At 34.0% G+C, this 26,197-nt stretch overlaps 1 protein-coding gene across 3 annotated transcripts; it reads left to right on the top strand.

Moving 5' to 3' along the window:
- Window positions 1-883: 883 nt before the first annotated feature.
- ZRANB2 (zinc finger RANBP2-type containing 2) lies at window positions 884-20,012 on the top strand. Of its 3 annotated transcripts, none has more exons than XR_002137036.2 (11): window positions 884-1,025; window positions 4,210-4,262; window positions 4,370-4,478; window positions 5,527-5,609; window positions 10,896-10,972; window positions 11,244-11,378; window positions 12,653-12,822; window positions 14,301-14,387; window positions 16,305-16,463; window positions 17,521-17,590; window positions 18,135-18,250. XR_002137036.2 is itself a non-coding variant. In XM_019727749.2 (11 exons), the coding sequence occupies exons 1-10, from the start codon at window positions 970-972 to the stop codon at window positions 17,548-17,550; spliced, it is 963 nt and encodes a 320-aa protein (XP_019583308.1). In that variant the 5' UTR covers window positions 884-969; the 3' UTR covers window positions 17,551-17,590; window positions 18,135-20,012. The 3 variants fall into 3 exon arrangements, 2 of the variants coding, with proteins under 2 accessions (XP_019583308.1, XP_019583307.1); XM_019727749.2 differs by having other exon boundaries at window positions 17,517-17,590; window positions 18,135-20,012; XM_019727748.2 differs by lacking the exon at window positions 17,521-17,590 and having other exon boundaries at window positions 18,135-20,012.
- The last annotated feature ends 6,185 nt before the right edge of the window (window positions 20,013-26,197 follow it).

The following is a 26,197-nucleotide window of genomic DNA, read 5'->3' as shown; positions in this document are numbered from 1 at the left end:
AAGAATGTTCATAGCACCATTGTTTGCAATGACAAAACCTGGGAAACAGAAGGGGTAAACTGGCACACAAAGGACTATTGCCAGTATATAGCAGTAAAATTAAGGAACCAGAGCTACGTGCAAAGATATCCAACAAGCTAGGATGAATTTAAAAGCATACTGTTGAGTGAAACAGAAAGTTACAATTACATAACTATCCTTGTAAAGGTCAACCGTTTATCCAATTAAACATACATGTACGTAATCTAAACTTCTAAAAAAGCAGGAATAAACCCAAAATACAGAAAGTGTTACCTCTGAAAGAAAGGAAGGGGATGAAAAAGACAGGTAATTTTAACAATACTGGCAACATCCTAGTTCGAAAATTACTGGTCGGTTCCCATGTGTACACTGCTTATCTGTTACATATATTTATGTATCAACACAACCTTCTAAAAGGCATCCCGTGTGCATAACGGAAGAACGGAATTTTCAATCCTTTATTAAAATAAGTTCTCCAAAAACTTGAACAGCCCACTGTACCTCAACCCCTAGGCGCAGCCTGTGTGTGCCACCCACGTTTCCAAGCCCCAAACTGAACAGTCACTTCCGCCTCCGGGTGCTTAGCTCCTCCCATCTGAGCTTCGGAAGTACTTTCTTTTCGGGTCCTCCCGCCTGTAGGGGGCTCTCCAGAGCGTCTAATGCCAAGAAGGCCTCCCGCCCGGGGTGCCCCTGCGGCGCCTGTTAGTTTAGCTCGAGAAAATCCTTTGCATTATAACTCTTTCGGCCAGAAAAAACATCGCACAGGCATCTAACTCTGGACAACATCGTTCAAACTCAATTCCGGCCGCGTTCCCTCATTATCAAACCCTGACGTAGTGATAGGTAGGAGTCAGGCGGCGTGGGGACAGCCCCGGAGTGCGGAAAGTCCCCGGCCCGCTTCCTCCTGTGAAGACGTAGTTGCTGGTGACTGTGGTGGCGGCGTTCAAGATGTCGACCAAGAATTTTCGAGTCAGTGACGGTGACTGGATTTGCCCTGACAAAAAGTGAGTTCATGAAGGATCCCGAATTGGGTCGGGGTTTATCGATGGGAACTTGCGCAAATCGGTTTGGCATTTTCCCTTCTTACGATCTCTGGTTCCTTAAGCCGGGTCGAGCCGGCGAGTCACTCGCCTACTCCCGGGCGGGAAGGAGGCTCCCAGTCTCCTCCTGAGTAGGTCTTTCGGGAGCCTTTGTTTTGAGTATGTCTCCAGCGTTTACTCGACATTATGTCTCCAAGAACCTCTTTTTGGAGAGCGAGATGGCCTTCCCTTTGCCCCCACCCCCGCACCGGCCAGGTTTCAGCGATAAGGGAATCTTCCTAGTTGAGGCCAGCTTGGTATTTGAGCTCCCTCACATGACTTTTCCCTCAGAACTTTATCTTGTTCGAGGAAAGCGTTGCTTTTCTCGACTCGTTCTTTTGCTTCTCATGGTTCACCTTGATTTTTTGTTTGTTTTTTATGCAAACTTTACTTCGTAGTGTTTGCTTTTTTCCCAAACACGACTCCCTTTGGGAAATTCTGACGTTTCTTGTATTGACCTTTAATTTTCCGCACAAGTATCGACCCTTCCGCCCAGCTAGAGCTGAAAGGCAGGAGGTTTGTGTGTTTACCGTCTAGCCCGGGGGAATGCGTGCAGCAGAGAAGCACGTGTTTGAGTGGCTCAGCTTTTGACGTGGTTGCTGAAGCCAATGTGCTCTATAAATTGTTCCTCAATTTATTGAAGGGTGCTCAGATAGGTGTGCCTATTTGGAAATACATGGACATTACTGTGGACAGGAGTTGTCAAAAATAGTGAATACACAACTCATGTTCAAATAAACATTTTGTGCCTGAGTTAGGCACAGATAGCATATAGAGTTTATGGTAGTAAAGAGGGAAAACGGAAGCAAACAAACGTAGGTTTAATTCCAGCCCTATTGATTGTTGACCATGTAACCATACGTACATTATTTAACTTTGCCAAAAAAAAAAAAATGGGATAGAATGGCTTCCTTACAATGAATACAGTGAAATTGTATAGCGTGTGTAGAGCAGTGATATGTAGCAAATACTCCTTGACAGCATTTTTTTTAATGATTATTATTTTTTTAAATTTTTATTGGGGAATATTAGGGAACAGTGCGTTTTTCCAGGACCCATCAGCTCTATGTCAAGTCGTTTTCTGTGTTTTTTTTCAATGTAGTAGTTGGGGGTGGGGGTACAGCGCATTGGCCCATGTGGGAATCGAACTGGCGACCTTGGTGTTAGGAGCACTGCACTTCAACCACTGAGCCAACCGGCCACGCCATTGACAGCTATTGATAGTAGTTTTAGAAAGTTGTCACCTAGTGTCATTAAAGGAGATTAAATCCTTATTTCTCCAGCATTTGCCTTCTGTCCACATTTTAAGCAGTGTAAATGAAACATTGTTGTGGTTTTTTTACGTAATAAATTGTGGTTCTCGATTGTATAAAGATTAAGATAATCTCAAGGATTTCACATTATCGACACTATTGAACAGAACAAAGTGATATGCTGTGAATAGCGTTGTTGTGAATGGTTAGACTATTTTAAAACAAAGGTATTGAACAACTTCTGATTTGTGTTGTTGCTCTCTTGTAAAAGAATGTCCTTTTGACAACCTCATTAATGACACCACACCCAAATATTTGAAGGAGGCCTCTAAGTGCATTTCAACTCAGTCACAAATATGTGAATAGAGTTTTATTTCTACAATCTGTATAAAACCAGAAAATATTATAAGAATGTATTTTCAATGCTTATTTGGGTCAAAAAGTGTATTTTTTTTGGGGGGGAAACCTAAAAATTTTTTGGAGTGATTTAGTTTACTGGTCATCCCATACTTCATATCTCCATTTCATTCTAGCATAACACCTAAAAAAAAGGAAGCATTCTTTTAAAAATTTAAGCTTTACATGTCATTCAGAGCATGTAACATGCTTTTACTGATACGCACATGCACTATTCAGACAATGTTAGTGAACCTGATTTTTTTTTGTTTTTAAGTTTGCTGAATATAAGCATAAAGTGATAGATAGTGTTATTCCATGTGTTGAAGTTATTGGTTATGATTACCTTTTTTTAAAACTAGGTTTCAGAGGTTTAATAACCTAAAAAACTCAGTTTCCTGTTAATTATTGAACCTATTTATGTTTTTAGTCAGTACAACCTATCTTCCTTCTTTTGTTACCATGCTACCTCCTACTTGTAAAAGGTGTTCTATCAAGATCCAGGAAACCCTCTCTGATGTATTCATTTTATCCCCATCGGTCCACCCTCAGGATTTTGTATATCTTGTAATACTTAACACATTTTTTGTGTATATCTTAAATTTTACTGGGAGTTATTTTGAGGGTTTTTTTAACTCCCTGGTGTCTCATCAGTAATTGTTGGAGTCAGATCTCACTTCAGCTTTGCAAGGGGATTTCATATTACAGTTATGCACTGCTTAACGACAGGGATACATTTTGAGAAATGTGTCATTAGACGATTTTTGTCATGCAAATATCATACAGTGAGTGCACTTCCACAAACCTGGGTAGTATAGCCTACTACACACCTAGTCTATATGGTATATAGCTTATTGCTCCTAGGCTACAAGCCTGTACAGCATAGTTACCATACAAAACAACATAAACAGTAACATAGTCATTTATCATTATCGAGTATGTACTATACATAACTGTATGTGCTATACTTTTATATGACTGACAGCACAGTAGGTTTGTTTACACCAGCATCACCACAAACAAGTGAGTAATGCATTGCATTATGAAGTCACTAGGCAATAGGAATTTTTCAGCTCCATTTTAATCTTATGGGACCACTGTCGTGTATGCTGTCAGTCGTTGACCACAACATCATTATGTGGCTCATGACTACAGTGATACATGCTAATATGAGGACATTGAGGCACAGAGATCCTAAGTGACTTCCCAAGATGACATAACTAGAAAGTGAAAGATTGGAGTTCCTTACTTATCCTGCACTTCTGACTTCAAGTCTTATTGTTTTCCACCTAAATTGTGAGGATTTTTTTTTTATGGTTAACATGACTGAGATGGCTTTAGAAGTTCTGAATCTAGTATATAGTGAGGTAGGACACGTCAAGAAGTTGTATATATATAATTTTAAAAATCATGTTGATTTAAAGAAATATCTCTGTAAATATTTTTTACTTTATTTTCAGATGTGGAAATGTAAACTTTGCCAGAAGAACCAGCTGTAATAGATGTGGTCGGGGTAAGCATTTAAGGAAGCTTCTATTAGGAATGTATAGTCCTGTACTCTGTATGTAAATCATTTCATTATTTCCTCTAATTCATAATGAATTATTTTTCTATTTTCAGAGAAAACAACTGAGGCTAAGATGATGAAAGCAGGGGGCACTGAAATAGGAAAGACACTTGCAGAAAAGAGCCGAGGCCTATTTAGTGCTAATGACTGGCAGTGTAAAACGTATGTTTCAAATTATCATCCACTCTTTCTTCCGTAATAATATATTCTAAGCCACTACTTAATATTACCTATTGTTATTAGTCACATTGACCAGCCAAGGTAACTTTAAATCAGAGGTCTGTTGATTGTTATTCTGTATTTGATGTATCAATTGATACATAAGTATCAGTAACTTTTAAATTCTGTTTTTTTAATAGTAATATTAGTTGTTACTATGATGGAGTATGCATACCAGTAAACAAATGATTAAGGTGAGCTACCATCCCCCAAAAAGGAGGGAAATGTATTTAAAAGCACCAAAGCCTCCTTTCTACTACTGAAAAAAATGTTAAAAAACTTTTAGCCTATATTATTAATGTGAAATGCACCACAAAATTAATTTTGCCTGTTTCCAAAGTAATTTTAGAATCATGCATACCATAAATAGTTATTTCTAATTAGATAGGTTTCTTAATATTTTTGATTTTCAAGTTCTGCGTTGATTTTTCTCGCCTTCCACTTTTTCTGTTATGCAGATCAATCAAATTTATATGAAAGAGGACTTGATCAGAAGAGGGTCTTGCATAAATTTCTGATTCTCTAGATCCTAACTTACATTAAAGAATTTTCCAGCAACAGATTAAGACTGGGTTTGGTATGCTGTGGAATTCGGTGCTTGAACTGATTCCTTTAAAAAAAATTAACTTTATTTGGAGTATATAAACTTACTCTTTGAGATGAATTCAGAGACTGAGAAATTAGAACTTTTCATTTAAAAAGATATTTTTCCCCTAAGACATCAGAATCTCTGTAATTTCTCATAAAATGACAAAGGCACTCTTCATGCCGTATAACTTTTGCTTCTCTACTTGAATAGTTCAGTCGATTAGAATCCACGTTATCTTTTCAGAAAATGTACATTTGGGTACGTTTTCTTTGTGTGCAGTATCCTTAGCAAACATTTTTATGGCAGTGATTTCATCCTAGTTTTTATTTTAAAATTCTAGAATGTCTAAAAATTTACTGTTTTTGTAATTATCTACTAATTTGATATTTTTAACTTCTGAAGTTGCAGTAATGTGAATTGGGCCAGAAGATCAGAGTGTAACATGTGTAATACTCCAAAGTATGCTAAGTTAGAAGAAAGAACGGGTAAGATACAAACACATTCTAACTAAATGATTTTAAAAGGACTAAAACTTGAATTGACAGTTATATCACCTTCTCATAAGAACACAGTGATTGAGGATTCTGTCTGTTCTGCCTTTATGATTTCGACCTTGATTCCCCCCTTATAACTCAAAAAAAAATCATCTTTTGTTTTATTTCATAATTTATGAAGTACTTCATTAGGAAGCCCTCTCCTAATGGTGACATTAGGATACTTAAAGAAATGCTTTATTCCCCTCTATTCCCCCGCACTGATCTAGATGTTTGTTATTAGCAATGATAGAGTAATACCACTTTTTCATTTATTTCATATCCTAGTATGAAAAAAATATAAAATAAAAAACTGAAGCACCTTTTAAAGTATTCATCTAAAACTTAGGCAGTAATTCTCAAACATGGCTATGCATTAGAGTCATTTGAGAAACTTTTTAAAAATCTAGATTATTCCAAAATAGCTTGAACCTCTTTGGGGGTGGGTCCCCAAAATCTGCAGGTGATTCGGATAGTTTGGTAACAATTGACCTATACAATAGCTTACTATTGGTTCTGTTGTCAGGGGTGAGATGAAAATGTTTATGTAGTAGATTATGGTTTTCCCATTTTCAATAATTAGCCCAACCACATTACCAGTATACTTCAAATCTGATTTTATCATTCAACGATTCATACATCATACAATCAAAGGCTTTTTTCTATATTTTGTCACCTTGTCAGACCTAGACTTGGTAAACTACTTCCCTGGTTTCCTTTTTTTACCCCCTCCTTGACTTTAGACCACTTCCACTGTCTGGTTTCTGGGGATAAGAGACTAAAGAGTCTTTTGGACCGAGCCCTTCCAGAGGTACAAAAGAGATTCTACTTTAATCCGCCCCCCTCCCAACTACCTTTGTTGAAATTTTTTACTTTGTATTCTCACATGTGAGAACATTGTAGCCTAATGTCCCAGATATTTTTTTTTTCAATCCTCAAATCCTACCACATTCTTCTCATTCTCAGGAAGTGCTCTTACCTTTGTACTCATTGGATAGATTAAAGCTTTCTAATAAGGGTCGACATTTTTTACCGTTCCTCACCTCTTTAAGGTATACATTTTCTCCCTTTTTTAAACTTTTTTCCCCTACACCTCTGGTTGTTTATTGTCTCCTTTTTAGTTTCATCCTCCTCTGCCCGGCCACAGAATGTTGGAGTTCAAGATTCAATCCCCAACCTCTCTTTCTTTGCTCTTTTTTTCCTAGGCATCTTCTGAGCCCTAACTTTAAGTAACTATCAGCAGACCATGATGCCAAATTCATGTCTTCAGCTCAGACTTCTTTGAGTTTGAGCCATATTTCCAGCTGCCTATTCACTGTCGCCATGTAAATGTCAAACTCATTATATCCCAACTGAATTCATGATTTTCCTCCAGTACCTGTCCGTCTCCTGGTGACCTCTTTCTCATGATTAGTACCACTTACCACATGCTTGTTATGTAAGCCAGAAACCTAGGTGTTCTTCATAATAACTCCTCCATCTGTTCTGACAAGTTTTCCATCACTATCCTAGGCAGAGATACCACTTTATCTTGTCTTGGAAAAATAGCTGCCTACTTGGTTGCCTTCTTGGTATCTGTATACGTTCCACTCTTGCCCAATTACAGCCAGAGGTTTTTCGTTTTGTTTTTTTCCAAACTAAAAACTCCCATTTGTTTAAAACCATTATGATTGCTTTTAGGATGAAGTCCAAAATCATTAGCAGGTCTGAAAATTATAATTCCCAAAAGCATTTTATCTGTTACCTTGTCTTTGACCTGTTTTGTGATGACTCCTTTAAAGTTTCACTGTCTCACAAGATCTATAGTCTTAAGAACTGAAACGTTCAAAGTTTGTTTGATACCTTCTCACTTTACTCATCTTTTTTCGATCATTTGGTGTCTTGACCCTTTCCTACTTCCCAAGTAGTTGTCTTTGCTGGTTGAAGGTGTGAACTAACTTACACTTACACTCTCCAGTTTCTCTTTACTATTTGTAATAACAAAGTCCAAAGTTCAGGGGAGAATTTCCTAAGCATGGGGCAGGCTGTGAATAAAAGAAAACTTGATGTACTGCTTCTGTAAGAGTGCTCTTTTCTCCTACATAATTCCATCAAATGGTTGTACAATAATTTACTTAACTATTTCATTATTTTTTTGAATTTTTGGGTCATTTTTTCTTTTTCTATTTTTTTTTTTTTTTAATCATTCAGGATAACTGGAGTAGAAACAATCTTAATACATTGTGATTTTTATTCTTTTCAACTATTTACTTAGGATAGCTTCTCAGAAGTTGGATTAATTAACTGTTCAAAATATAGAATCACAGAATTTTCAAGTCAGTATCTTAGTTCTTTGAAGTACATGTTATATTCATTCTCTTTTCTCTTAATTTCCATTGTCACAGCCCTAATATAAATCTGTGTTTGGTGCTTGACTGGCTATTGCTCACATTTTTACATTTTACTTTGAGACAGATTTAAAAATGTTATTTTTGTTATAACAGAGGTTTTTGATTGCTTATTTCATCAAAACTGTATTTTAAAGCCTTTTTTAAAAAAAAGCTCAAATTTTTAAAGTGGTACCAGAATTGTTTTCTGTATTCATTCATTGAAGAAATAATTTATAGGCCATTGTGCAAGATGTTGGGAATTTGGGTGAGTAAAAGCAAACATGTTAGAACTAAAGATTAATGAAGTCCTTTTTGAGAAACACTGTTTTTTGAAAAAGCAATGTTTAAGCTAAGAAGAGAAGATGAGTTACCAAAGTAACAAGTTGAAAGATCCTTCCAAGCTAGGGCAAACAGCTGTGCGAAGGTCCCAGAGACTTGAAAGAATTTAGTGTATTGGAAAAACTCCTAGTTGGCACCAGAAAACTCTTCAGATACAGGTAAAAGCCATGTAAATCATGGTAAGGAGTATTTCATTCTAAATTTAATGTGAAGGATCGGAAGGATTTTTAACAAGGGAGTGACACCTCTAATTTTCGTTAAATATTGCTGGTTTGTAGAAGAATTGGGGTGGTGGGTGGCAAGAGTAAAAGCAAGAAGACTGATTTTTACAATATTACCTGAAGAGCTTCAAACCAATGGAATGAAGCAAACACATGCAGATCATGCCAGTGATTCCTCTTATTCTTCAGTGGAAATGATATGTTTACGTTTTTTCATGATCGAGACCTACTATAGTTTCCATGTATGGGAGAAGAATTCTTCATGAGGTAGATTTGTTTTACGGGTTCACACAGCATGCCTTAAATCTCTTTGTTCAGTCAACAGGTTATTTAGGTTTTTTTCTATGACCTGTATGAGAACATGAAAATAGCTTTGTATTTGCTGTGATACTCATTTTAAAGTAATGTTACTTATGCAAAGTAACCTACATGAGTTACAGTTCACTTTCTAAATCTTGGCTATAGTTTATTCTATAGCCCTCCCTATTTGCCATATCATTTTTCAGCTATGGATTACTAAACGTGAACAGAGATCTATTAACCCTACCTATTGATTTTAAATAGAGTTGTTTTAAATTTTCCATTTGTTTCCATATATAAACAGATTAGTTTATCAGGAATTTTTCTGTACGGCTAGACTAAAGACAGTTGTGCTTTTGCATCGTATTTGTTTGATTTGCTTTTTATTTTTTCCTATGTGGATTATTTTCCATATAGATGCCATGGATTTTTTTTTTTTTCACCTACTTCTAAATATTTTGAAGTTTAGATTTTTATTATTATTAATCTCTTGGAATTTGTTGTTTATGAAACTATTCATACCTTAATCAGCATGTACTGATAAAATGTTAAATATATCTAAAGATAAGATTAACTATGTTGTCGAATATAACTTTCACTGTGTTTGTAATCCAGAATTAATACGGAATATGAGCTGTTTTCTTGAGGTGAACATAATCCAGTTGTACTTGTTTCTGTCTTTTTATATTTGATACTATGAAAAACTAGAGCCAAAGTTTTAGTAAGAAAAAGTTGTTAATGGTATTTAATATACTTTTTACTCATGGACAGAAGCAAAAGGAAAATAAATTTCAATTGGAGTGCGTGTTGTCTCAGAAACAAAGGAGGACGAAAGCAATGATAAGCAAATATTTCAAAGATAAACACTGATACATTGCAGTTTTCACTGGTACAATGTATAACGAAGAAAAGAAAGGATGTTATATTGTGATTTTTCTTTTAAGGGAAATACGTTACACTGTTTTGTTGGGACTCTTATAGCCTTTCTTCTATTTGTGGCTCTTATGAAATTATAAAAGAGTAATGATCAATTTTTTAACGCTCATGTTGACCAATTTAAAGTCCCAAGTCCTAAATTACAAATATTTGTTTGTTTACATATTGATTTAACATTTTGCTGGTTCATAAAATCCTTAAATTTGGTAATCAGCTGCTCTTGTGCTGGTAGTGCTCTGGAATATGAGAAGTAGTTTGTGTTACTCTTGACCACATACCTCTCAATTGTTTTTTAATGGGAGATTTATTCAGATAGTCTCATGTCACTTTCTCTAAAATTAACTGATATTCTTATTCCAACTCTGTTAAGCCTATGTTAGAGACTTATCTGTTTAATTGTAGATGATAATTGTGAAATCAAAGAATAATGGCTTGCTGATCCTAATTTTTAATCGAATACTTTCAGTTTAAAAGTTAACTTGCTACTTCAGGGACCCTTCAGTGACTTTTTACCTGTGTATTAAAAACAATTGCATTAAAATCACTTTGGATGTCCTTTATCATGTCATTATATTTGCCTGTATAATTAGGAATTTTCCAAACTCTAGCTGCATTTTAGCCCAGAAAAATTTCAACATAGCAAAATCCCAGACTACCTGCAATTAGTAAATAGTGAGATTTGATTCTTGGTTCTTGGTGAGCCCACTTTTCCCAGAAGAATTATGATAAACTACAGAGGAAGGTCCTTTTAAAACTTGGTTGTAACAGAGATTTGAGGATATTTTTTTTTCCACTATGGAGCCCTATACATGGTCTACATCTTTGCCTAAGGACATTTTGAAATTGAGAAGAGCTTGAAATGTAGCTACAGGACTTTTCCAGTAAAGTATCTCACTTTGAGACTGTCTCTGTAGTGATTTGTTATATGCTTTTTAAAAGACTAGTAATTTATTATATACATAGGCAAATGCTATTGGTAAGATCTTCTTTATAGCTTGGAGGTAATTTTGAGATGTCTTTTGTTATTTTAATGAATTGTTACAGGATAATAATTTATGCCCTCCCTTTTGTAGGATATGGTGGTGGTTTTAATGAAAGAGAAAATGTCGAATACATAGAAAGAGAAGAATCTGATGGTGAATATGATGAGGTAAGCTATACATTAATGTTCAAGGTGAATGCAAATTAGAAAACCATGTTAGAAAATACCTTAAGTGCAAAGGAAAAATGTTAAATGCATTTTTTATAAGTACACTTTGAGTCTTACAAAAACTTAGTATTTTGTAGGAAATCATAATTGACTATATAATTGACACAATAGATTTAAAATACATCGATTTATATGCATTAGAGTAATTTCTTAGGAAAAAAGTGTTAACACATTTTCAGTTGATAGAAATACTGTGAAACTTTTTCTCTAGTTTGGACGTAAAAAGAAAAAATACAGAGGGAAGGCAGTTGGTCCAGCATCTATTTTAAAGGAAGTTGAAGATAAAGAATCTGAGGGAGAAGAAGAGGATGAGGATGAAGATCTTTCTAAATATAAATTGGATGAGGTAAATGATTTCCTTGTCCTATTTATTTCCCCTTTGTCTTATTTGAGTTATGGCATAACTTGAATGTTTTTGACAATCTTTGATGAATGGTGAAGATATGTTCTGGTATGTGCTCATTTGTTCTCACAGAGGTTCTGAGCTTCCAGTCTGCCAAGCACACTATTTTGGCTCTGGAGATAAAATGACTGAGACAAACATCCTTATTTTAATGGAACTTAAATAAAACAGCAAATGAAGGTTGCCTAAGTAGGAAACAAGTTAGCAGCATTCAGAAAATCATGCATAGGCTAGTGTGGGTAGAGCGGAAGGCAGAATGTAATGAGGGAAGCAGGGACCACATTGGGACTGGTGATGTTTGTTCTGTTGGCCTGAGTGTGAAGTTTTGTGGTTGGATGTATAGATCCAGATTAAGGGCATTTTGTAGTGTAATCATATGAGGGCCTTGAATGCAACTAAACAAATCAATGTGGAATAATTTTTAAAGTTTTAAAGAAACAGATAAGGTGTATTTATCTGACCTGTGTTTCAGAGTGATGACTGTCAATATACATTTGACCCTTGAATAACATGGGTTTGAGCTTCGCAGGTCCACTTATATGCGGGTTTTGTTTTCAGTAAATATTGTAAATGTATTTTCTTTAATAACATTTTCTTTTTTCTGGTTTATTGTAAGAATACAGTATATAATGCATATGAATATATATATAATACATATAGCATACACAATATGTGTTAATTGACTGCTTTTGGTCAACAGTAGGCTATTGGTTAAGTTTTGGGGGAGTCAAGTTATGTGTGGATTTTCGACTGCATGGCATCGGCACCTCTAACTGCAGTGTTGTTCTAGAGCCAACTTGAACATTGAGTTATTGGGGAGGCAGAATGGATTTCCTGTAATAGAGAGATGACCTAAAAGGTTACTGTAATATAGTAGAGAAAAAATGAAGTACTAAGGGAGATAGATTCAAGGACTTTTATGGGAATAAAATTGAAAATTCTTGACAGCTTATTTGGTAATACATTGTGACAAAAAAAGAGGAAAGAAATATGACTTCTAAGTTTACTTTGAAATATTTGAGATAGTGGTCATATCTGTTTATCTGAGATGCATTATGTAATAGGAAGATTTCTGGATTGAGAATTTGCTGAGATATTAGTGAAGTGATATATATCCACATGGAGATGTCCAGTATATAGAACTTCATCATTCCTAGTATTAATAGATAACATGAATATCTAAATGTCAAATATAATTGAATCTGAATTTTTGTTAGGATGAGGATGAAGATGATGCTGATCTCTCAAAATATAATCTTGATGCCAGTGAAGAAGAAGATAGTAATAAAAAGAAATCTAACAGACGAAGTCGCTCAAAGTCTCGATCTTCACATTCACGATCTTCATCACGCTCATCCTCCCCCTCAAGTTCAAGGTCTAGGTCCAGGTAAACGGGTACAGGTCAAGGGTAACACCAGTCAAAATGTCAGTATCTAACTTCTTTATTTATAAATTTTGTTTTTCTTGACTGAATAAACTTTCCTTTTATTTTAGAGATTTCATTCAAATCACTTTTTTAAATATAATTTTTTCCTTAGGGCCATGAAGTTATAGTCCAGTATTTTCAGAAATGCAAATCTTAATATGAAACTTTCTTAATCCATTTTGTCACCAGGCCTTTTATTAAAATACTTTAAAAATGTAATTAAATCATTGTATATAGTAATATTATCTAAATAGGTTACATTTAGAAAACTTTAAGTAAAAGGAATTTATGTTTGCACTGTTAAAGGCTAGTATAAAAATTTTCTAGGCATTAATTATTGCTTATTACACAATGCTGTGATGATTTACTTTGGTATAGGTATTCTGGATAAAGGAGAAAATTCAGCCATATAAGTTCTATTGGCTTAATTTCTCATAGTTTTGTAATGTTCAGAAATATATCAGGATTCAATTGGTGGTGTACTTGAATATCATTTCCTTAGTAATGTAAAATTTTAATAAATATTTGCTGGTTGTGTAGTCAGCAATAAAAATAAAATTTTAGGCGAGAAAAAGTAGTACCTTATAAAAATAGTGTTCCTTAAGGAATTCTTCATAGATAACTGAAGCAATGGTCAATGAATTTCAATGGTGCTTAAGAAAAAATATTAGCTAACTGAGTGCTTAACAGTTAGTTAATTGTTAATTGAGCACTGTAAAACCTGAAAACAAAAGAGTGGTTATAAAGATAGTAATTTTAAGACTAAAATGTAATAATCTTGCTAAAGGTTGTTATTTTAGGGACAAATTAAAGGTGTTAGATTAATAAATGAATTTTATTTCATTTGTGATTATTGAAATTTAAATGGGACCTATCTCCCCTTTTGTCATTTTTCAATAATATAATTACCTAAAACAATATGATTGTTAATGTATTGTTCCTTTAAGTCTCTAACCTATAAGTAGACAGAAAAATAGGAGTTAGTCAACATTTAAAGCTTCACACTAGCTAGTGACTGAGGAAGTAGAAGGGATTTTATAAGAGAAATTGATAGAGATATTTCAGAGAAGTTAAATATAAACTGCAACATTCATAATTCCTGGATGTGTAAATCCTGGGTCACTTTTCAATATTATTTATGAACATAAAGTATTCAGTGTTAATAAAATGATAGTACTGAGTGTTTTTATTTATACAACACTGTTAGAGTAATTTTGTCAATCTTGGAAAGTAACAGTTGATTATTTTCAAAAGTTATCTATTACCTTAAGTTCTGGCATAAATATCAAAACAGAAAGTTTATTGTGTTTTGAAAATATATCAAGTAGTTATCTTTTCATGTGAAAATTAATTCTAATGTGTATCTTTCTTTCAGTGTTCATATCACAAAGCTCAGTTAAGGGGTGTTGGGAAAAAAAAATCCTTCCCTGTTGTTCCAGGTCCCGTTCAAGAAGTTCTTCCAGTTCGCAGTCAAGATCTCGTTCCAGTTCCAGAGAACGTTCGAGATCTCGTGGGTCGAAATCAAGGTGAATGAGGTAGCATCTCTCTGTAAAGCAGAGAGAAAAAAATATTTAAAGGCTGCAGAAGGCGTTGCTGCTTTTTTTCCCCTCTTATTTTGCTTCTACTTGTCAATTTTATTTTAGCATTAGAAAACTAATGCACTTGCCTCAGCTTAATTTTCTCACCATGAGATGTTTCCATTGCCAGCAGTGTGCCAAGACATTCCCATGATTGAATTAAGGTGGTTATTGCATTATGCAAGGTTTGTTATTTTTGTGCTAAAATGTGATGAAGTAGAAAGATGGAGCCAAGCCTTCACCAAATCTCTCATACATTAATGTTTACAGTAGTAGTTCAGATAAAATTAGAGCTATGCAAATAAAAAGAAAATATTTACTCCCATTTTTAAAAGGAAAAATAACCTTGCCTCAAAATAGATTTTGTTTGGCAAGGCAAATGTTGCAGCATTTTCAGAAACAATTTTGTCATTTATATTAGATAAAATTTCCGGAGGGTCTTAAACATATTTCTACTTCTCTGTAATATTACGTAGAATATTATAAACAATATGTGTGGAAGAGACATTCCTCTTAATTCCACAGACTAAATCAAGAAGTATGGTTGGTTAGTGTAGGTGGAATGTGATCTTAAGTAACATTGTTAACTTCAGGGTGCATTTAGTCAGAAATACAGAGGGAAAAATAATTGGTAGAAAAGCACATGAGACACTAGTTTTTTCTAAACTTAGTCAAAATATGCTGCCTTTTTCTTTAAGTTAATTTATTGATCTATTAAAGGCATCTAACATGAATAAGAAAAACGTCTACAATTCTTCTCATGTAGAACTTTGAAGTTTAGTTGTAGGTGTTTTGGTAAAAGTAATTGCTTAAAGCTTATTAGAGCCAAATTTGTAGCATTAGAAATCAACTGCAATGTAACAACATTAAGGAGAAAAGAATGATATGCACACTTGCATTAAGCCAATGCAGAGAGAAAATGAGTTTATTGTTGTCATGATGATGATGTATTATCAATGTTTTAGTCCTGTTAGTGCTCCTTAGGTGAAGATTCTTAAGTTTAGTACCCTTTTTGAAGCACTATAATTAAGGTTTCCAGAACAACCTTCATATTCTTTCCAAACATTTTTTCATTGCTTATAACTTTCCAAAGAATTCTCCTTTTGGGCTTTCTGAGTTTATCTTAAGCCCAAAGGTGAATTTTTTGGGAAGTTTGAGCTAAATTACTTCAACCAAAATACGTAAATGAAGAAAAAAAATTTGTAAACATTTTCACGTTTACCTCTACCTCTAAAACATGTGAATGTCAACACTTCATACTTCATGAATAGTGGTCCTTCATAAAAATAAATATTGTTACTATAAATCAAGTTTCAAAATTACTCATTTTATTTTTCTTTGAATATTTAGCAATTTAGTAGTTACTGTTCTTTATCATTCCAGTCCCCTATCCCTGTTTTTTCTGTAGCAACTTAGTAAGTTTTGTAATTCCATAAGGAATCGTTTGTTTTTCTTGGGAAGTTGTATATAGGATACTTATTTTTTCTCCAAATGGAAGGATATATTTTCTAGACATAAATTTGTATAAATGTAGTTACCTGTTGGTTTGCCTATTTATGTATACTTTAAAATGAAAGCTTTAAGTTTAAAAAAAAAATTAGAATTCTATTTTAATGTATTAAGCTGGTTTTTAAGTGATGAACACTTAGAATTTTAAAAAGAGATGAAATTAAAGTAAAAGTAAGTGTATTTAAATAGAATTGTTTTCATGGTTGAACCAGAAGTCATCTGTTGAGTAAATAGTAAGTATTTCTTCTTATAAATTTTTAAGTTATAAATCCTGTTTATTTTTGGAGCTGTTAACTAAATGATCTGCCTCGTTTCTTCTTGTAATGAAATGTTTGATTTGTTTCTCAATCAATGAAGATCCAGCTCCAGATCCCACAGGGGCTCTTCTTCCCCACGAAAAAGATCTTATTCAAGTTCATCATCTTCTCCTGAGAGGAACAGAAAGAGAAGTCGTTCTAGATCTTCTTCATCTGGTGATCGAAAAAAAAGACGAACAAGATCACGGTCACCCGAAAGGTTTGGGTTTCTGTAGAAATAAGAATGGGTGTTCCTAAGTGTGTTTAATAGATTAAACTTCCTAGTCAAGGATTAGATTTTCGTAATCTTTATTCTAATTTTAAATTATGCTTTTCAACTTTGAACTTCAGAAAACAGTAATGACTTTGTTTATCCTGTATGCTTTGATCAGGTTATTTAGAACAGTTGTAGCTCAAACCACTCTTCCACTATCTGTTCATTTTATTATTTAAATAATATATTCATATATAATTATAGCCAACTCTCGGTTATTTCTGTCTTTTAAGATTTTAATTCAGAAGCTGTATATTGAAGTAATTTAGAAGTTGATTTTTATATGTATTAATTTATGCTATAGATTTTACATTAAATATTAGGAATCAGGATTCTAGGACCTCTAATAAAAATAACTATTCTAGATTATTGGAAATCTGTCATTTAAATATGTATAAATGCATTTTCACAGCAAATTGTTTCATTCCCTTTCTAAGGCAGTTGTTCTTATAGCTAATACATTTTTTCGTCTTACAGTACAAATCCCTTCTTTTTTTCTTTTTGAGAAAGACCTTTAGTAGATTACGTTACCTGTATTGACATTTTTAAATTTGGAGAGCATGTCATCTGTCAGCCTTTTGTATAGCAGGCTAATTAATTACTTAGTTTCATTAACTTTCTCTTGATTCTCAGTGTCTAATTGTATAGTCAGTTTAATGGTTTCCTTTGTAATTTTGGCAGATATCTTTTCAGCTTGTGAAAGTAAGGATTAGGTGAAGTCTGATTATTGCCGCCTTCAGTGGTAGTACGATTAACTCACGATTCTTACTTGTATGGAATGATTAGTTTTGCTTCTTCATATTTTGAAGTTTAGCTGTTAAGGTTACACACAACTAGTCTTGTTTCTCTGCATTTTTTTTGTAAGAAAATTACTCCATATATGAGCGAAATTCATTTTGTTGCTTTCTTACCACTTCTACAAATTTTTATCTTAGCCACATAAAATCCCCCTAGTTTGTTGTCATCTAAACTTAATGAACATGTTCTCTATTCCATAAGCCAGGTGATTGGTGAAAACACTAAACAACCCTGAGCCCAGGGCCAACCCCTCGGAACACCACTACTTTACCCAGGTTGATATATTGACTTATTCATATTAGCTGCATGAATATAACCCTAATAACTAATTGTTCAATCATCTTGTGAGACCTAGATTTCCAAAATGTAATTATTTATGAATATATATTCTCATACACAGAAGCCTTGCTGTATCTGTTTTACATACAGACTTACCACACTATTTACAGTGTTACCAGAGATTGTTTTAGTCACATTTTCATTACCAAGTTTATATGCCTTTGTTGTATATTACCTGTAATTTGATGCATTTTTGCAAGGCTTTTCTTCATTACCTTAAATAATTGAGAGGTGGCTATATCTTGAAATGAGGTATTTTTTTAATTATAGTGAATTTTAAATGATATTATTACTGGGCTCACATCCAAGGTCTACACACTAGTTAATTTTGTGTGTCTAAGTTTGTGTCTTAGACTTTAATTATTTATTTTGCCAGTATAATGTGGTTTAATTTTTTATATTCTCAAAAGTCTGATGAATGAATGCTGACACCCAGCTCCAGCTTACTAGACTATCTGCTTTCTCCGTTATGTCTTACAGGCACCACAGGTCATCTTCTGGATCATCTCATTCTGGTTCCCGTTCAAGTTCAAAAAAGAAATAATGTATTAAAATTTACATCTTAAAAAAAAATCCAGTACAGTGCATGAAGCATATTTTTTAAGAAGTTGGTGTCTTACTTGGTCAAAAGTGCTAAATCTGCTAGTAGAGGTGCATGCCTTTCATTGCTTTTCAGAACAATATAGCTGTGTTTATTTGTGAAATTAAAGGTAAATAGTATTTTAAGCCATAATGTCCCAAAATTAGATGCTCTGTCATTCTTTATTTACCACCATTTGCTTCATTTAAAACCATCTGCACTATAACAAAGTACTTTGTTTTCTAATTTGAACTCTTGTTTTCTCATTTCCAAATATGAACTGTTTATTGACGTAAGACAGGATTACCTAGGCTTGCCTGAACTCTGGCATGGAGGCAAGACTGTTGGTAAAGTAATTGGAAATAGTCTATGTTAATCTGAGAAAAGGAGTCAACCTGTTTATGTTAACCTAAGTGATTCTTACCAGAAAAAGTTGGAACTAGTTGTAAAACAGAAATTTCTTTATTTTGAAGTTCCCTATGCTAAGGGTGCCTTAGAATCATTGCCTTTCTTTTATTGACTTTTACTTTTTGCACCACCACATTTAATGCAGAAAAATCTTGTGAATTGTAGAAGGAGAAAGGTGTTACTCATTGCTCCCTTTCTGAGACATAATTTTGGGTAAAAATATCTAACAGTCCATTTCTTCTCTGTTGTTTCGGCTGTCTGATGAGAAAAACATCTTATTTCAAAATGTTTATTTTAATATTTTAAGAAGCTTTGTGTGATAATCCTTTAAAAATCCAGTTATCACATATGATAGGATAGACAAAACTCAATCATAGTTAATGAAGAGCAAATTGAAGAAAGCTTCTGAAGCATATTTCTCTTTGGGTGAAAGACCAAGAGAAACATTGTGAATTTAAGCGAACATTTGCCATGAGATGTTTAACTTTAAACACACTGCATAAAATTCTCTTCTGAGTAACAAATGAATGCTTATTTCTGTATGACATAAGCAGGAATAATTGTTTCTATTCACTTGAACTTACTTAATGGCTTAAAATACTTTTTAAGAGTTTGTTTTATTTCTCAAAATTAAAACCTGGTCATTGAGCTTTATTATGTCGTCTTGTTTAAAAACAAAAAGGTTTCTCTTAACAGTATCTTCAGTGACAATGCAAGGTAAGTATATTAAAGGGAAATCAACAGTTGTGCTTGGGACTTTTTGTTATGGGGATCGGTACCCATTTTTTCTTGTTCTGTTTTTTTCCCTTAACATTTAATGTCTTCTGCAGTTAAAAATTGAAATGTTCTAAGGTATTTTGTAGACAGACCAAACAAAATTATATTTGTTTTTTTATTTTAAAAGAAGAGGTTTTTCTCTTCAACTGATCTAAAGATGAAAGCAAAATATCTTATGTAGAAATATTTTGATAAAATTTTACAATGATCTTGCCCCTTGTTTTTTATGTCTTAATTTTCTTTGCTACGTTTACTGTAGTTTGCACAAGAATTTTTCTCTCTTGTAATTGTGCCTCAGACTTCTTGAAAGTCCACCTTCTAAATTGCCCAGATCTTCTAGATTCTCCATGTTACTGTTGGTTTATTCTTGTGCTTTCTGTATTTAAAACTTTGGCTGTACTAAGCAAAAGCAAGATTATAAATTTAGCTAATAGTTTACAGACAGTTCAGATGATTATGATTTCATTTGGTTTAACTAAACTGTACTAGTTCATTTCATAAGGAAATGATGCTGTAGACAAATGTAAATAAAGCTTGTGAGTCAAGCATCAAGTGGTGTTTGTTAGAAATAAATAAGAATTTTTAAGCTCTGATTTAGTATTCATTTTTTAAGCTATTTAGTCTTTGTTACTTTTCATTGTATTTTAAAATTCTTTATGTTCGCTTACCCATTATGTGTCATCTTGTTTTTATATATTAGTGCTTGGTTTAAAACAGTACAAAGAGTAGTCACTGTAACATTAGGTGTTGAACATTTTTATGACTTTTTTTTTTAATGTAGAGTACCCAAATTAGTTTAATACTTTCTACCAGAACACTGCATACCTTATTTCATAGCACGCGGTAGTGTGCTTCCTGAATTACTCTTAAAACTGTCACTTCATAGATAGTTCTCAACAACTCTCTATTCTAACTGCTAAGTTTTCTTAAGTTTCTGTTTGGAATCCTTTCATCTGAACAATATTAAATGGTATCTGTTAGCAAATGTCCAAGTTCAGAGCAAGCTCTAAATTCAAGACCGTTTCTAGGCACAATTATGAAGATAAAGCAGGTCTTATCTCTAAACAAGTTGTCTCATCTCTTCTTGCTGTCTGACATCTATAGCCAGTCTTGTAGATGTTGGTAAGAAAAGTAGGGAATTTCTCTACTCTGCCTTGTTTTTGATATAATTGTTAGATTTATATTTATGTGTGTGTGTGTGTGTGTGTACACACACATACATAAAAGAGTTTAAGGTATGTAGTAAGGGGTTTACATGTATTATCTAATTTTTCCTGTCACCTTTATATACCATTATATATCCCATTTTACAAAAAGGAGTGATAACAGCTTAAAGAAATAAAAGCTTGCCCAAGAGAACCACAGGGGTGGCTAAATGGGGATTCATTCTCAAGTTTGATGGTAAATTCTAGTATTACCTCTGATAACAACCAAATAACCTGTTCGAGAAGATAAGCATTAAACCACAATGGTCAGATGTTTTTTAATCTAGTGATTTGGTAAGAACATGTTAATTTCAGTCATTTATGAGAAGGTAGGTAGACAGGCATACTATTTTGAAATAACCTTAAATTTACAGAAAATTTTTGAAGATGTTACAGAGAGTTTCTATATACCCCACAGCCAATTTCCACCATTAACATACTTTTGTCAAAATTAAGAAATCAACATTGGTATTTTACTGTTACTTATAGTTCAGGTTTTATTTGAATTTCACCTTCTTTTCCATTACTCTGCTCCAGAAACCAACCCAGGCACCACATTGCACTTAGTTGTCATATTTCTTCAGTCCCCAGTGGTCTGACATTTTGCCTTTGCTTTTGATAACTTTGACAATCTTGAGGAATAGTGGCCAGATATCCTGTAGAATGTCCCCCCATTCTGAGTTTGTGTTTTCTCTTGTGCTTAGACCAGGGTTGTGGGTTTTGGGAAAGAATACCACAAAGAAAAAGTGCGCTTCTTATCACATCATTCTGGGATACATAATATCCATATGACCTCCTGGGGATGTTAACCTTCCTCACTTGATTAAAGTAGGAATTGCCCTAATTCACCATTGTAATTTCTTTCCCCTTAACCTCCTCCATTCTTTGGTAACAAATTTCTAAGTATAGTCCATCTTCAGATGAGATGTGGGGGTTGGGGGAGGGATTAAACTCTGCCTTCTGATGGGGAGGGCTACTTACTCAGATTCTTCTGTAAGAAATATTTGTCTCCTAATTTATATCTGCATGGACACATGCATATTTAGTTTACACCTTAGGTCAGAGTCCAGTGCTGTTATTTTATTGCTCAAGTTGTTCCAGCTTTGGCTATTGGGAGTTCTTTAGGTTGGCTCCTATGTCTTTGACATGCCTTCATTCTCCAATAGAACAGAAAGTAGATGATGGAGAGAGGGAGGGGAGCACTGTTAGAGAGGTTCATCAAGTAATTGAGGGAATAGGATCTGGAACTGTGGAGGTGGTGGTGGATTCAGCCTTCAGTAGGAGCCCTGACAGTTAATAGTACCAGGAGAGATGGATCCAAGTAGTATTAGAGCCAAGTGTGTAGTCACTGAGAGTGACCAGTAAACGTGTTACACTTTTTTTCCCAGCCATATTAGAGTGCATGGGTACTTTCACGGTGTACAAGGTGTTGTAGCATTATACACAGATATAAAAGATAAACAGATAATAACTAGTAGTTTCTATATTTAGCACACACAAAAAGTATTAACATTAAGAAAATTGCAATAACCAGGTAAATTCCTAAATACTTTATTGAATGACTAAAGTATATCTAAGATTATGAGGAAAGCTATGTAGCATTACTCAAGGAAATAAAAAAGATCTGGATTTGAAGCTAAAAATGTATGACAATCCCTTTCCCATAACTTCAATCTAGTGAGGGAACACTGTTACAAAGTATCTCATGGTAGAAATAAAGTGATAAAATGGGAAGAATCCGTCTTGTTTGAATGAAAAGGCAAAACTTAAGAAAATTGACTTGAGTAGTCAGTCTTAAAGGACAAATTTATAGGTGAATAAGGTAGCTAATTTTTGAGGCTTCAAGGTTTCATCATGTCTTAGAGGACCAAAAATAACGGTGTAGGAAACCTTGGAAAAAGAAGGACCTTCATAATACTGCCTAAATTAAACTACCACATTGAACACTGAAAACAGTGATGAGTGAAAGACCTTAGTAGTATACTCAGAACAAAAAGACTTTTTTACCTACCCCTGAAAGGTCTGTAGCCTGTTATTAATGGGGTCATTACAAAGGCTGACTGAGTACCACTAACCTGAATGTAACATGAAGTAAAGTTTGCGGTAATGAGTGGGATCCAATTATAGAATTGACAATGATATTTGATTTCTACTTTTCCCCACAGTTGGAGTGCCTGATTTGAATTTTTACTTCATGGTAGCTATATGATCCCGGGCATATTTTTTACACCTGGCATATAAGTATACAGCAAATAATGCCTGTTATTTTTACCCCCCATTCATGTCTTCAGATATTTCATATATACTAATAATTCAGAAGTTTTGTTTCCTATTTACTCCTTTCTACAGCACCAAATCCTTGTCTGCTTACTGTGTCTCCCTTTAAACAAAGTCAGTTTCACCATATCTAAATTCGCCGCAAACTGTCCATCAAAACCAGTATTATATTTCACATCAATAAATAGCTTTATCACTTGGGAATCCTTAGATTTCTCTTTTGCTTCCCCACTCCAAACCCAATCTGATTTACCTAGAATTGATAGTTCCACCTTTTAACCCTCAAACCCACACGGCTGCATTCCTCCTGCCACTACTTTGGTTTATAGGCTAAGCTACTGCAGTTGCTTCCCAAATGGTCATCTGGTCTCTAGTCCTGTCTGGCGTATAAAAGGTTTTCCATAGTATTTGCTAAATTAGTTTCATCAAGCAGTGATCCTTTCATCACTCTGACACCAGAATTGTCTTGTTAAAAAGCAGTTCTGTTCGTGTCACTTATTTCAGAATCTTCCCATAGCTTTCAGGATTAAAGTAAAATTTCATATCATAAAAAGGTCATTTTTTTTTTTTAAGTTGTAACACCTCACCGCCTCAAATCTAGTATGCCTGGGTTCACAGCCTATATGTACTACCCACTACTTGTGATGCGACTCTCAGTGTATAAGTTTCTTGTGCCTGGAATGTACTGCACACACCCCACTATCATCCTTTTCACACTTGGCCTTCATGATTCAAGTCAGAATACTAGGGTACATCTTGGGTTCCTCTGAATTGCCGTAGGAATTAGGTGAATTTCTTGGCAGGCCTTTTTTTTAACCCAGTATTCCTACCCCTTAGAACAGCCTGTTGTAGCAAACAACAAGTGTTTGACAAGGGATTCAGTTAATATCTATGTTTCTTAAGAGGCTTTGATGAGTTGTGTTTTTTTTCCCAGTGCTAATAAAAGAATGAATGCTTATTCTTTACTGAAAAACATTTTTTGATTGCTGGAATTTTTATTTTGATGTTATATCTTTACAAGCATGAAAACCAGTTATCAACGTAAGTCTCGAGAAGAAACATTTATCCTTTTAAAGTTTAATAAGGCCATTTCTTTACAAGCTGGAAAAGGTTTACAATTATCAGTCTAGCCATGCATCAGTGTAGTATGGGATCTAGAAACTGCATGTAATGACATTGTTCATTGTCTTCAGTGTTCTTTTTAAAGGATGCAAGCTATGTTTATTGCAAACAGCTAAAATAGAATTGGAAACAAAGGTCAGCCTCACGGGCATACATTTTGAAATCTTGCTTAGATTCTTTTTATATCACCGAGAACAGAAGCACTAAAAATTATTACTCTGGAAGTAATACTTTTTTTGGTCAACTATTTCTAACATGCTTCTGCAAAAATACTAACAAAAGCAGCTTCGCTATGGATTGATAAATTGAGTTCCTTTAGAGTATATGACCCTGGAACTAAATGTAGTGTTGAGCATTGTTTGCAAAATAAGCAATGAATTAAAAAATAGTTTGTATCACTAACCTGATGTAGGACCAGATTAAGTAGAGTTCAAAATGGTTCAAATGTATATTAAAATTCTGTGTAATAAAAAATAGAGTTTTAAGGCTTTAAAAGCTTTTAGTAGAAGAAAATAGCATACAATATATTATTGCTTAATTACACCAGTGAAATACATTTTATTGTCAAAAATGATTTGGACATTTACTTGGACTTAGATACATAACACTAGCTGTTAGGAAAATGCATAATTTGAGTTATTTGCTCAGGAGTGAAATGAAAACTTGAAAATTGAAAATATAGAATGGAAGTGTTTGGGATAAAACAAGTTGGATGAATTGCTGTCTTTAATAATCTTAGTGTCGTCTCTAATCTACCTGTTGATGTCAAACCTTCTGAATGCTGCCTTTTCAATGATTAAATGCATCACATCAGAATTCTGAACAGGGAAAATAAATCATCGCATTCTTGTAATTTGAAAAATGTGGCTATTAGAGCTTAAGAATTCTAATTTGATGTAGTGACCATGATCAGAGAATAGGACATATTTGCACCTTTGTAAATGGTATAATTGGAATAACAAGATTGCATTGCCCTATATCATACTTAAAACTGTCATTGTTATTAATGCATTAGAAACACCAAAAAGGGAAGGTCAAAAAGTGTAGTTCTTTCTCTACCAGAAACTAAGACCACGTTAATAGGCTGCATACCCAGTGCTGCAAAACCTGCTGTACTAAAACCCTAGGATGGGAAAGTGCTGAGAGAGGATTGGGCCATATCACTTGTAATAGTGATAGTTTCATCTTTTCCCCTAAATTAACGATGGAAATGGGTTTAAATCCAGGTTTCTCATAAAGCATTCCATATGCTCATAAAGCATTCTAAGACAAGTACCTGATATGAGAAATATAACATGTTTGACGTGAGTTTGTAAACCTATTGGAAAGTAGCAAACCTATGTGTTTCCTGTACATTTGAAAGACTTGTCATGTGTCAGAAAAATACCAATTTAAAATTAAATGTAGAAAAGTCTTGTTGAAGGATTCCAGAGACTGATATATTTAACAAATTGAACTTTTTTACCTACCCCTGAAAGACTTTCAGGCTCACCATTGTTTTCCATGTCATTAGTCCATGCTATTTTGATTGCTGGGGCTTTTTAAATATCGCTATTGTAAAATTCTTAATTTTTTTGTCATTGAGTACGTACAGGCTTCTGAAGGGTAATTCAACAGTATCAATATTTAGAACGTACTAAAGAATTATGTTTATTCAATTACATGTTGATTGAGTTTCTACTGCATGCTAGGCAGTGAACTAGTTAATGATTAGATGGTGAGATAGTAAGGTATTCTCGTGAATCATAAATTGAAGCAAAGAAAACAATTACAAATTTTGGTTAGTACTATGAAAGAAAAGTAGGGGTGGTTGTATATTATATTAGATAGGGTGATGAATAGAAGATATAAAGGTCAGGCAAATTATCCTTGGCAATATAATTCTTAAAATATCTGTGCCAGAGTTGCAAAGTATTTGAAGATAATAGTGAAACTGATGTATGGTTCAATGAGGAAATAAATGGCATAAGGTGGTACAGATAGAGGCCGGGTCGTGCCAGGCTTATAGGCGATAGAAAGGAAATTGAATTGTATTCTAAGAATAGTTAGAAAATGTGGAAAGGTTTGAAGTGGTCTAGTTTTTAATATAAACAAATTTAGCTGCTGCTTGAAGAATAGGAAGTCATAACATGTTTCCCTGAAAATAAGACCTAGCCGGACAATCAGCTCTAATG

Source organism: Rhinolophus sinicus, linkage group LG06 (genome assembly GCF_036562045.2).
Source record: "Rhinolophus sinicus isolate RSC01 linkage group LG06, ASM3656204v1, whole genome shotgun sequence".
NCBI lineage: Eukaryota > Metazoa > Chordata > Mammalia > Chiroptera > Rhinolophidae > Rhinolophus > Rhinolophus sinicus.
This window is presented reverse-complemented; position numbering and strand designations above follow the sequence as displayed.

What these genes read in the sequence shown, in the direction of transcription:
- ZRANB2 (XM_019727748.2), top strand. Translation starts at nt 970, where the DNA reads ATGTCGACCAAGAATTTTCGAGTCAGTGACGGTGACTGGATTTGCCCT. An exon ending in AATGACTGGCAGTGTAAAAC is followed by an intron (nt 4,479 to 5,526) that starts GTATGTTTCAAA and finishes TAACTTCTGAAG; the next exon opens with TTGCAGTAATGTGAATTGGG. An exon ending in CTGATGGTGAATATGATGAG is followed by an intron (nt 10,973 to 11,243) that starts GTAAGCTATACA and finishes CTTTTTCTCTAG; the next exon opens with TTTGGACGTAAAAAGAAAAA.